Source organism: Mustela nigripes, chromosome 7, assembly GCF_022355385.1.
Source record: "Mustela nigripes isolate SB6536 chromosome 7, MUSNIG.SB6536, whole genome shotgun sequence".
Classification (NCBI taxonomy): Eukaryota; Metazoa; Chordata; class Mammalia; order Carnivora; family Mustelidae; genus Mustela; species Mustela nigripes.
In genome coordinates this window covers 57,541,124-57,554,242 of record NC_081563.1, presented here as the reverse complement: position 1 = coordinate 57,554,242, position 13,119 = coordinate 57,541,124, and the positions used below count along the sequence as shown (strand labels likewise).

Sequence of the window (13,119 nt, the reverse complement as noted above, 5' to 3'; positions counted from 1 at the left end):
CCTCTTATTATAATATAGATCTTTTATACAACTTATAATAAAATTTATGCAATAAAAGAGTCCTTGTGTACCAGTCAGCCAGCAAGCCTCAAGGATACAAAATTAAACTTGGAAATAGAAGCCTGTAAGAATCAACTGTAAGTAGTGGAGTTAAGGTAGCAACATATATAATCAAGTTGTAAACGTTTGGAGAAGTGCCACTAATGAGATTATGCTAGGGTGTTGTCCCTGTTATACATAGAAGCCTAAAGAAGCTCCCAACCCAAGAGCTAAAATTTAATTTAAGCAAGATACACTATGATCTTACAATTTATGTTGCAGGGTAGGGATGCCTTGATAAAAAGAAGGCCAAAAAGCAATAATTCAGCCATTTTATTGAGTACTGGGTATTCCACCAACACTCAACACACAGACATAGACACACACACTCACACACAGGTTACAAAAGTCAAATGGTTTTCAGGGAGCTCCAGCAGAGGTTGCCCAGCCCAGGTCTGCGGTGGAAACTGACTGACTGTTCCCCTGCAGGAGCGTTGCTCAAAGACAATGTGTGAAAGCTTCTGCTTTATAATTGCTGGCCACCTTGATAATCCAGTTTTTGAAATGGAGTTTTTGCCACCTGGGAAAGCAGAATCCAACGTTGATCATCATCATCTGAACTGGCTCATCACTCACACTGCCCTCAGCCCCATAGCTGAGAACATGCGGCTGCCCAACCATACAGACGGGTACGCTGTGGACCAATTCAAGAACTGGTTTGTTTCAGCATTTGTTCCTGCAGGTCACGTGCTTCCTGACAGAAGGCAAGAAGATGGAATAAAGCACTTCTTTATTGATGACTGTGATTTATACATAAAGTTTGCAATGAATCCACATTATGAACCCAATTCTCCTGTTTGATCAAGCGCAATTGACAGAAAAGTTCAGTTTCTTGGGAAGGAACACCTTTTAAGTTGAGTGCAGAAAATTTTGGAAAATAACAATGTTGCTACAATGGGGTATTGTCAGGAATGTGTATATTGTAAGTAACTTGATTAAATAGCCTGGGAAAGTTTGGGAGGGTAATCCAGGAGTCTGTGGGGGGCTCAGTTGGTTAAGTGATTGATTTTTGGTTCTGGCCCAGGTCATGATCTTAGGGTCGATAGATGGAGCCCCTTGATGGGCTCCGTGCTCAGAGGACAGTCTGCTTGAGATTCTTTCCCTCTTTCTCTGTGCCTTCCCTAGCTCATGTGCATGCTCTCTTTGAAATAAATAAATAAATAAATAAATAAATAAATAAATAAATCTAAAAAAATATGTCAAACGGTTTTACAAAGCTTATAATGTTGAACAGCCAGTGCTGGCCTTACCCTTTCTACTCTGAACTGCTTCCCCAAAACAACTACCTTCAACTCTTAGTTGTTTCTTCTGATACTTAAGTCTTTATATTTGAACATGCTTCTTCTTCAGCTATTTCTTGATCTTTTTCAGTTTATTATTTTTTTAAGATTTTATTTATTTATCTGGGAGAGAGAAAGAGAGAGAGAGAGAGAGGGCACAAGAGCAAGAGAGATTGAGTGAGAGGAGGGGCAGAGGGAGGAGCAGACTTCCTGAGGAGCAGGAGCCCAATGTGGGACTTAATCCTAGGACCCTGGGATCATGACCTCAGCTGAAGGCAGACTCTTAACTGACTAAGCCACCCAGGTGCCTGATCTTTTTCAGTTTAAACACCATCCGTTAACCATCTACTATGAAAGATCATTTAATTCCATTAAAACTCCTCCCCAGCACACATACCCTTCCCTTCCCCTCATCCTCCTAGCATCCAATTATTATAATATTTGATTAGACCATTATTTGGTATTTCCACTCATACTGAGCCATGTAGTATATACAATAATATTTCTTTTGTATTACAATTTAAAAATTTCCCCTGGATTTAATCAATGTCTTATTTTTCCTCTGTTTAAGAAGGAATCACTAGTTTATCATAAAACTCTCCACTAGAAGTACATATGTACAGCTCCCAAAGTCTTTCATTTTAATTTTTATTTACTTATTTGAGAGAGAGAGAGAGCACAAGCCAGGGGAGGGGAAAAGGTGGAGGGGGACGGAGAAGCAGACTCTCCGCTGAGAAGGGAGCCTGATGCCAGACTCAATTTTAGGTCCTCAGGATCATGACCTGAGCCAAAGGCAGACACTTAATGACTGAGCCACATAGACACCCCTCAAAGCCTTAAAATAAATCAGGTAATCTAATGTTTATGCGTATGTGGGGAGAGAGGGAAAGCTTCATTTCCCTCCTGAAGTACACTGTCCTGATTCAGACTCTAGAGTGATGCACAGCAGATTTCTTGGGATTTTTGTTCTACCATCATTCATGTAATTCTTATTTTCTATTCTATCTTGGTGAATCCCTCGTCTTCTATTTCTCGTGATTAAATATTTCTTGAATAACTGCCTCATTTTCCAGGAGTACATACTTCAATAACTTTCTGAGAAATGGAGCATTGTCTAGAAAATTATTTCTCAGTTCTTGGAAATAATCTTGTATTATTTCTCAAATTCTTTCTTTCCTCCTGTTTTCTGTTCTTTCTTTCCGTAAGTTCTATTTTTCTGATATTAAGTGTCCTGGCCTGAGGCACCTGGGTGGCTTAGTTGGTTAAGCATCTGACTTCAGCTCGGGTCATGATCTCATGGTCCTGGGATGGAGCCCCACTTCCGGCTCCCCGCTCAGCGGGAAGTCTGCTTGTCCCTCTCCCTCCGCTCCTCTCACCCCTATTCATGCTCACTCTCTCTCTCAAGTAAATAAATAACATCTTTAAAAAAAAATGTCCTGGCCAGATCCCCTAGTTTAATTTTTTCCCTACTTTTTCCCACTTTTATTGTCTTTTCACTCTACTTTCTGGAAAGTGTCTTAACCTTTTTGTCCCAACCTTTCTGTTGAACTTTTTCTATCATATTAAAATTTTCTTATCTCTCTGAGGACACAAAGATATTAATTATAATGATTTTTTTAAAGTTCTCTTCTTTTTCCTACATTGTCACTGTTTTGGTTTTTATCTTAGGTATTAGAGATTCTCCTCAAGTGTTTGACAATCTCAGACTGTTCAGTGATATTTAGAAGAGAAAGACTAAAAAACTGACTGGAAGCTGTGTGTTAAACACTGAGTCCTGTTGACTAGTGGGTTTTACTATAGTATGACCTAGCAGAGCTTTGACTACTTTTGTTAGGGAGATTCCCAGCTGTCAGTATCTATAGGAAAACTGATTATCAGTTTATTAGCAGTTCAGTAGGAAGGAGGCTGGGTGTCCCACTGGTTTGGATATAGATGTCCCATTAACCTCCCTGTAGTCCCCAACTATGCCTGTCCTTGAGAACAGAGTCCCTTTGGCTTTAGCTCACTCTAGAGAAAAGCCACTCCATTCCCTGACAGAAGGGATGGCATGAGGAGCAGGGCAGGTGTCATCTGGCTGCAAGGGCTGAAGGGGGATATTTAGGAGTCTAATTTTTTTTAAAGATTTTATTTATTTATTTGAGAGAGAGATCACAAGTAGCCAGAGAGGCAGGCAGAAAGAGAGGGGGGAAGCAGGCTCCCTGCTGAGCAAAGATGCAGGGCTTGATCCCAAGACCCTGAGTCCATGACCTGAGCCGAAGGCAGAGGCTTAACCCACTGAGCCACCCAGGCCCTCCAGGAGTCTAATTTTTAAACCATTTTTAATCAATTCCTTTTCAGATTTCTGCCTCAAGAAGCAGCTTGCTTTTCCCCCATTCTAACCTCAGGCATTAATTTTTAAGCTTTCCAAGGTTTAATGACTACCATTCCTCTATCTGCTTTCAAGTTTACAAATATTTGTCAATTAACCTAGCAACTCATTTCTTTCTTTCTTTCTTTTGTTCATTTGTTCATTCCTTGTTTTAGGCCCAGGGAGTCTTTGTACTTGCAATTCTCTTCACCTGTAAAATGAACTGCTTTAGCCTTTATCCTGAAAGGTTTGGGGAAAAAAAAAAAAAAAGCTTTATTGAGATCTAATACACATACCATAAAAATTCACTTATTTAAAATATATAAACACTACATGTTAATTTCATCCTAATAAAACAAAAGAAAACAAAAAAGTAAATACTGTAACCATCACCACAAGCAAATTTAGAACCAAAAAGAAACCATATACTCATTAGCAGTCAGTCCTCATTTCTCTGTTCCTTCCCCACATTCACCAACCTAGTCAACCTAGATTATAACCTAGTTATAGTCAACCATAATCTACCATCTGTTCCTACAAATTAGCCCATTCCCTACAAAGATATCTCATAGAAATGGAATCATAAATTATAGATGGAACTGTAATTGGCTTTCTTCACTTAGCATAATGTTTTCAAGTTTCATCCCATGTAATAACATGTAGCAGTATTAATACTACACTCCTCTTTGCAGCTGAATAATATTCGATTTTGTGTATATAAACACACTACCTTTTGTTCATCCATTCATTGGTTGATGGACATTTGGGTTGTATCCACTTTTTGGCTATTATGAACAATATTGCTATGAACATTTATGTACAAGTTTTTGTATGCACATATGTTTTCATTTCTCTGTTGTATATCTAGGAGTAGAATGGCTAGATCATATGTTAAATGTGTTTATTCTTTTGAGTAATTTTCATCCTGCTTTGTAAAGCAGCAGTACCATTTTACATTCTCACCAGCACCCTTTTACAATCCCACCAGCAATAGATAAGGATTCTAATTTCTCCACATCCTTGTCAAGACTTGTTATTATCTGTCATTTTGATTACAACCATCCTAGTGAATGTGAAGTGAAACCTCACTGTGGTTTTGATTTGCATTTACCTAATGTTTCTGTGATATTAATCATTCTGTTTCTTTTCATAACTTTATTGGCCATTTTGTATATCTTCTATGGGTAAATGTCTATTCAAATCCTTTTCCCATTTTCAAATTGGTTTAGTTCTTTTTTATTATTGAATTTTAAAATTTCTTTATATATGCTAGATACAAGTCCCTTATCAGGTTTACAATTTGCCAGTATTTTCTCCCATCCTGTAAGTTGCCTTTTCACTCATTTGATGGTAACATTTGTAGCACAAATATTTTTAATTTTGATTAAGTTCAATTTATCTATTTCTTCTTTTATTGCTTGTGCTTTTGTATCATATCTAAGAAACCATTGCCTAGGGTGCCTGGGTGGCTCAGTGGGTTAAAGCCTCTGCCTTCGGCTCAGGTCATGGTCTCAGCGTCCTGGGATCGAGCCCCGCATCGGGTTCTCTGCTCAGCAGGGAGCCTGCTTCCTCCTCTCTCTCTGCCTGCCTCTCTGCCTACTCGTGGTCTCTGTCTGTCAAATAAATAAATAAATATCTTTAAAAAGAAAGAAAGAAACCATTGCTTAATTCAAGGTTATAAAGATTTACCCCCTGTGGTTTTTTCTATTTTTTTTTTATCTTTTATTTTTTTTAAAGATTTTATTTATTTATTTTAGAGAGAGAGAAAGAGCATGAGAGGGGGGAAGGTCAGAGGGAGAAGCAGACTCCCTGCAGAGCTAGGAACCCAATGCGGGACTCAATCCCAGGACTCCAGAATCATGACCTGAGCCAAAGGCAGTGGCTTAACCAACTGAGCCACCCAGGCGCCCCCTGTGGGTTTTTTTTTTTTTTTTTTAAGAGTTATTTATTTATTTGAGAGAAAGAACAGAAGTAGGAGGGGCAGAGGGGGAGATCTCAAGATCTCAGTGCTCACACTGAGCATGAGCCAATGTAGGGCTTGATCTCACAACTATGGGATTACAACCTAAGCCAAAACCGAGAGTTGGACAGTTAACCAACCACCCAAGCATCCTTACCCCGTAAGTTTTTAAAAGAGTTTCATAGTTTTACCTCCTAAATTTAATCTTTGATCTGTTTTGAGTTAATTTTTTTATATAGTGAGATGAGGGGAGAAATATGAACCTTTTGAATGAGGACTATCACAACTAAAATGCCAACTAAAGCTATAGCTTATACACACTAAGTGCCTGTGAGCTTTGTTTTTTGATTTTTAAAAATAGTTTAATTAACCTAGTTTTAAAGCTATAATTTTATTGGAAAGCAACTACAGCGGCTAATTAGGTCAAAACCTATTATCTTTGCAAATGAGAAATTATGGGTCCGGCAAACTACTTGATTGCTTCCTGATCCAATCAGGCAACAATCATTGATGACTGCTTTACCTATTAAGTGGCAAACTCATGGGGAACTCTCTTATATATCATTCAATAAAACCAAAATCCACTGAATAATCTTAACATCACTAACTGTGGGACATCCACGCATTGTGTTTCTTCAAATGTGATGCAATAAAAGTACATCTCTGTACTTCACTACAATAAAAGTACATCACTGTCTATGAAACCCTTTTATCAAAATAGTTGAACCTACAGCTAATCAAACTTCTAGATCTAACCACCAATTTCTAGAAAAATATGGAGGCTAATGGAACAAGACAAACAACATTGCATGGATACAATCAGCCAAATCCAGAATGAGGAAATTCCAGAGGACAAAAGATCCTGTTTCTTCACCCAAAGTATGGTGTAAGGGAAGAGAGAGGGACGTGTCATAGACTAAAATAGGCTTCAGAGACAAATCAACTGAATGCAATGTGCAGGCCTTATTTAGATATTGATTGAAAAAAAAAAAATGAAGGTCACGTGGGTGGCTCAGTTGTTAAGCTCCTGCCGTCAGCTCAGGTCATGATTCCAGGGCCCTGGGACTGAGCCCCACATTGGGCTCCCTGCTTGGTAGGAGGCCTGTTTCTCCCTCTCCCACTCCCCCTGCTTGTGTTCCCTCTTTCGCTGTCTCTCTGTCAAATAAATAAAATCTTTTAAAAAAAGAAAAAGAAATAATCAAATGAAAAAGAGAAAGAGGACATTTTGGGGACAACTAGGGAAAGCTAAATATGGACTGAGTATTAAATTACTCAAATGTATTAAACATTCTGGGGACAACTAGGGAAAGCTAAATATGGATTGAGATAATAAGAATTTGTTAATTTTGTTGGGCATAGTAATGCTATTATGATTATATTTTTAAAGTCATGATGTGTTAGAAACACATACTGAAGTATTTAAAAGAGGTAAGGTATAATCCCTGATATTTGCTTTAAAATACTCCCACCAAACAAGAACAACAAAACTGTGTGTGAAGAAAAATTGATGAAACAAGAACAGCAGAAAGCCCATCACTGCAGAATTTAGCTGATGGGCCCATAGGGTTCATTTTATTATACTTTTATATGTGTTTGAAATTTTCCACAATAAAAGCCAAAAATAGTAATCAGGTCAATTATTAAAAGATAACTTAGGGGCGCCTGGGTGGCTCAGTCAGTTAAGCATCCAACTCTTAATTTCAGCTCAGGTTGTGATGTCAGGGTTATGAGATCTAACCCCATGTTGGGCTCCACACCCAAAACAGAGTTGGCTTAAGATTCTCTCTTTCCCTCTCCCGCTACCCCTCTCCCCGCCCCCACCACCGCATGCTCTCTCTAAAACAAATAAATAAAATCTTTTTTTAAAAACCCTTAAAGCTATTGTATCATAAAATGCATAAACTCCTCAGAATTATTTTCCTCTAACCCTGAGATGTATTTATGTTATACAGACAATCCAAAAACAAGTAAGAGGCTAAATGACATTGAGAAAAAGGGCACTTGCCTGGCTCAGTCTGTAAAACATGTAACTCTTCATCTCAGGGTCATGAATTCAAGCCCCACATTGGGCAGGAGCCTAATTTAAATAAATAAATGAATGAGTGAGTGAATAAATAAATAAAGTCAGGAACTTGGATAGTAAATCATTTAGTTTATTAACTTTCATAGTATTTATTCCCCTCCCCAACAGAGTTATGGAATCACAAATCACAGATTCCTGCTTTTCTGTGTGTGCATATGTATGTATAAAAATTGCACTTTTTCTAGGCTAGATCTAAATCAAGACAATAGCATTATTGATAGTATTGCAAGATTTTTGCTTGGTTCTGATACCAATACGATGTTAATTTTATATTGCCAAAAGCAAAGAATATCCACGTAACACATCCTGTCTACAGGATCATCAAATGCCATAACAACATTATGCATAAACATCACTTAAAAATTTAACCAACCACAAGAAAGCAAATCCAGATCATGGAACATTTCTATAGCCAAATGATCTGAACTCTTCAAAAAGATAATGCCATGAGAAAAAAAAAAGTAGGATGACTATTCTACATTAAGAGATTAAAGAGATTAACAAAGGGTTCCAGTGTGGCTCAGTCAGTTGAGCATCAACTCTTAGTTTCTGCTTAGGTCATGATCTCATGGGAGCCTGCCTAGGGCTCCAATCATTCTCAGGGTAGAGTCTGCTTGAGATCTTCTCTCTCTTTCAGTTTGCCCCTCCCACTTGTGCTCTCTTTCTCTCTCAACTAAATAAATAAATCTTTTTTTTTTTTTTTTTAAAGAGAGAGACATAACAACAAACATAATATCTGAACCCTGATTGGATCTTGGTTTAGGAAGAAAAACAGCTATAAACATGGTTGGGACAACTAGGGAAATACAAATATGGACTGAATGTTAGATAAAATGGAGTTATTGCTAACTTTTCCTAGATAAAATGACACTATGGTTTTGTAAAATATTGTATTCTTTCTTCCAGAGGACATGCTGAAGAATTTAAGAGTGTAATCCACTACCCAAAACATTAAGGCATTATCAAAAAAAAAAAAAGGGTAATCAGCATGATGATGGCCAATTTCAGATTCGGGTTTTCAGTGGGACTCAATGGGCCACCTTTTTCCACTGAAGTATGAGGACGATGAAGGTGACAGACTTCTCAAAAATCATGATCAAGATGTAAAAGCACACTGCTGGACCTGGGCTCCACACTGCAGTGGGTCTCCACATTTGTCCAAATGCAGGAGCTCCCATTACTGCTACTCAACTAAGATGCTCATGGCTTGCATGTCCAGAGAGATGAGCAACTTGCTAACAGTTGTGTCTCAAGAGAAAGCTGGAGTGAACAAGGGTCCTATTCGATGAGATCTGCTAGGTACACATTTGCAAAGTGGATGAATAACATTCCTATGACTTGTTTGGAAGTGTCTAAAAACCATATCCTCTAGAGACTTCTTTCATGCTTTGGTTCTTAGGTTTGAGAATCAACATGCTGAAGGCCACTGCACATAGCAGCCCCTGCAAGAAAATGCCAAAACTGTGCAGGAGTGCAAGACTCTTGCCTGGCAGCTCTCACTAACCTTGAGGGCAGCCTGCCCAGTGGTCCCAGCTGGAGTGCCTGAGGGGCCCTGCATTACCAGTCTGGTGGAGGAGCACAAGACCCAGTCCACCTATGGCCTTACTGCCTGCAGGCCACCACTTTCATTATGGTTTTAATTTATATTTCCCTAATGAATAATGACGTTGAGTATCTTTCCATGTGCTTATTAGTCATTCATAAAACTTCTTGGGTGAAATGTCTACTCAAATCTTTCACCCACTTTTAATATTAGATAATTTATCTTATTATTATTGTTATATGTTCTTAATTTATTCTGGATACAATTTTTTTGTTGAATATATAATTTGAAAAAATCTTTTAGTCTGTGGCTTGTCTTTTGTCTTTTGTCTTAATACATGAGTTAAACTTTTAAATTTCTGTTAAGTCCAATTTATCATTTTTTTCTTTTATGAATCATGATTTTGGTGTTATGTCTAAGCAATTTTTGCCTAACAACAAAATATTTTTCTCACCTTTTTTTCCCAGAACTTATAGTTTTAGCTATCCTAAATTTATTTATTTTTATCTTTAATTTTTAAAAGATTTTTTTAAATAATCTCTACACTCCATGTGGGGCTCAAACTCATAACCTCAAGACCAAGAGTTGTATGCTCCTCCAACTGAGCCAGCCAGGCTCACCTGCTCTTCTAAATTTAAATCTATGATCCATTTGAATTAATTTTTGTGTATAGTGTGAAGGATCAAAGTTCTTCTTTTTCTCCACATATAAGAATATCTAGTTGTCCAAGTACTATTTGTTTTTTTAAAAAATTGCTCTTTCCCCACTGAATTGTTTTAGCAGATTTGTTGAAAATCAATTGGCCATAAATGTAAGGTTATTTCTGGGCTGTCTATTCTGTACCATTGATTTATATGTCCATCCTTGTGACAATATCCTACGTCTTCATTACCATACCTTATAATAAGTTTTGAAATCAGTGGAAGTCTGCCACTTTTGCTTTTCTTTTTCAAAATTGTTTTGGCTATTCTGGCTCCTCTGCATTTCCATATAACTTTCAGGATCAAACTTGTTTCTAAAAAGAAAAAAGGCTGCTGGGGTTTTGATAGAGATTACATTTGAATTTACAGATCAATTTGAAGAGAACTGTCATCTTAATAATGAGTGTTCAGGGCACCTGCAGGCCTCAGTCAGTTAAGCAGCTGCCTTTGGCTCAGGTCATGATCCTGGGGTCCTGGGATCAAGCCCTGCATTGGGTTCCCTGCTCAGTGGAGAGCCTGCTTCTTCCTCTCCCTCTGCCTGCGGCTCTGCCTACTTATGCTCTCTATCTCTCTGTTAAATAAATAAATAAAATCTTTAAAAACCAAATCAAACCAATGAGTGTTCAATCCATGAACATGGTATGTTTACTTATCCAGATCTTCTTTAATTTTTCTAAACAAGGTTTGTAGTTTTCAGTGTATCAGCCTTGTATTAAATTTATTTGGGTTTTTCTAACATTCTTTCAACTTCAGAATATTCACTGATGACAAATAACAACATACTGGTATCTGTTATGTATACTTCATATCCTATGACCTTACAGGACTTAATATTTTAAAGCCCTCATTTCTTTTTTTTTTTTTTTAAGATTTGTTTATTTGACATAGAGAGAGAGATTGCAAGTAGGCAGAGAGGCAAGCAGAGAGAGAGGGGGAAGCCAGCTTCCCGCTGAGCAGAGAGCCCAAAGTGGGGCTCGATCCCAGGACCCTGAGATCATGACCTGAACTGAAGGCAGAGGCTTAACCCACTGAGCCACCTAGGCACCCCAAGCCCTCATTTCTCATGTGTAAAATGGGGATATCTGTCTAGCAAGATTTTTGTGTGGAATAATATACATAAAACCATGACAGAGGATAGATATGAAGACTCCCTCTCCTACTCCCCTAAAATAATCACCTAAAATATGTAATCACATTATTTTGAGGAAAGTGAAATGACCAGGTTTCACCTGGTATAGAAGGTGGGAACCAGTCACCAATAGTGCTGCATCTGAATTTGCATGATCAAGGGTTTGCTGCATTTCCATTAGTAAGCAAATGGATATTTTTTGATATTTTCTGTCATCTGCATATACTATTTTTATAATCAGAAAAAAACAAAAATATAATCTCTTAAACAGTAAAAAAAAAAAAAAAAAAAAGCACAGAGAGGAAGAATAAAAGGACACAGCAATGCTTGAGTTCAATTTGCTGAGACCAAATAAATATACTTCCAGGAAAATTTTACAGCGCCAGGCACTGGGGCCACAAAAGGAAGATGTGTAATTTGTGAACTAATGCACTGTTCAGTAGGCTAAGGTACTTCAACAACCACTGAAATAGGTGCAGAGAAGACATATTTCCCTGAAGACTTCTATCCATTCTAATTTCTCAAACTTTCCACTATTATGGCAGCTTTAATTTATTTTATATGTTGAGGTTCCATGTAAGATTAAATTTGAGGGGGCACACCTGGGCAGCTCAGTCAGTTAAGTGGTGGACTCTTGATTTCAACTGAGGTCATGATCTTAGGGTCCTAGGATTGAGCCCACCCTGCATCAGGCTCCACACACAGCGGGGAGTCTTCTTGAGGAGTCTCTCTCTTCCTCTGCACCCCCCATGATCCTGCACTCTCTCTAAAATAAATAAATAAATAAATCTTTTTTTTTTTTTTTAGAAAGATTAAATTTGAATAAAGCTGCCTAAGCCCTTATAAAGGTTTGAAAACGACTGGTCTAATAAAAGAACAAAGTGAAAACTGAGAGGCAGCCTAGTATTAGAATACTGGACTGAATGGTTTATGATCCAAGCTTTAATCTAGTCAGTGCACATGTACAGCTGTGTGAAAGGCACAATTCTAGTTCTCACCTCTCAAAAATGCTGGCATTTTCTCAAGATAAATTTTAATATCACTCATCCAATATTTGTTGAATGTCAAAAGCACAAGAATATTATTCCTATATCCATGGTAAACTAATTAGTGAAGAAAGAGTAAGGAGCCTCTTGAGGGTTATCAGCAAAGTCTTCACAGATGTGACAACTGGATCTTAGAGCATGAGAAGTCTCCTGATTGGTTAAAAAAAAAAAAAAAAGGAGAAGCATTATAGGTAGAAAGAACTATACATTTAAAAGTATGTAAATAATAATCTATAACTACCACTGAATAGATACTCCATGCATAGAATTTTACCCTCACAACCACCCGTGGAAGTAGAGGTTAGTATTCGTATGTATAGGCAAAGATAAATACAAATCACCGAATCCTTGAGTGGCAGAGCCATATCTGAAACTGAGACTGTCTGATTTCAAAGTTAAGACTCTGGATTCAAACAGGTACATACAGTGAAGAGGTGTGAAGGAACATGGTGCTGCTGGAAGAGAACTGGTGAGCAAGGGGCCTGAAAAGATAAGTGTCCACTCCTGCTCTCTTGACTAAGGGCAAATTGGGCAAAAAACAGTTGGGCTGGAATTGGAGGTATCAGTATAAATGCATGACTTCATATGCGTGTATCCATCCCAGCTCTGTTCCCTGAAGAGCCCTAGAAGTCATGACACACCAAACCATGTTCAACAGTAGGTTCAACAGAGATGTCCATTTGTTTCCCCTGCCTTCCACCCTCCAGGCTGTCTCCTCTCTACATTCCACTGCCATCTCGCACAGATCCAGCGTCCTTCACCTGCCTGCCTCTTTTTGGCAGACGGATAAGGGAGGCCCTCACCTCCTGCAGCGCCTTGGGCCTCAACGTCCCCTAGATCAGCCGCCATTAATGCCCCCACAAAGCTCCAGGAACTAGAAGCCATAAAAAAGAAGCCGGGTGGGCGGTGACCGCGACCGCAGAGAGGGAGC

At 38.3% G+C, this 13,119-nt stretch overlaps 1 protein-coding gene, 1 long non-coding RNA gene and 1 pseudogene across 3 annotated transcripts; 1 reads left to right on the top strand and 2 right to left on the bottom strand.

Moving 5' to 3' along the window:
- Positions 1-430: 430 nt before the first annotated feature.
- Positions 431-900, top strand: LOC132022534 (trafficking protein particle complex subunit 2-like). Its single transcript, XM_059407785.1, has one exon. It carries the CDS (start codon positions 547-549, stop codon positions 898-900), a length of 354 nt encoding a protein of 117 aa, XP_059263768.1. The 5' UTR covers positions 431-546.
- Positions 901-7,726: 6,826 nt separating this feature from the next.
- LOC132022533 (uncharacterized) lies at positions 7,727-13,119 on the bottom strand. Of its 2 annotated transcripts, XR_009405609.1 has the most exons (3): positions 12,992-13,119; positions 12,141-12,338; positions 7,727-7,763 (listed from the first exon to the last, which is right to left on the bottom strand). It is a non-coding gene; the product is annotated as an uncharacterized LOC132022533 (long non-coding RNA). The 2 variants fall into 2 exon arrangements; XR_009405608.1 differs by lacking the exon at positions 7,727-7,763 and having other exon boundaries at positions 12,070-12,338.
- On the bottom strand, positions 8,566-10,296 carry LOC132022151 (store-operated calcium entry regulator STIMATE-like; annotated as a pseudogene).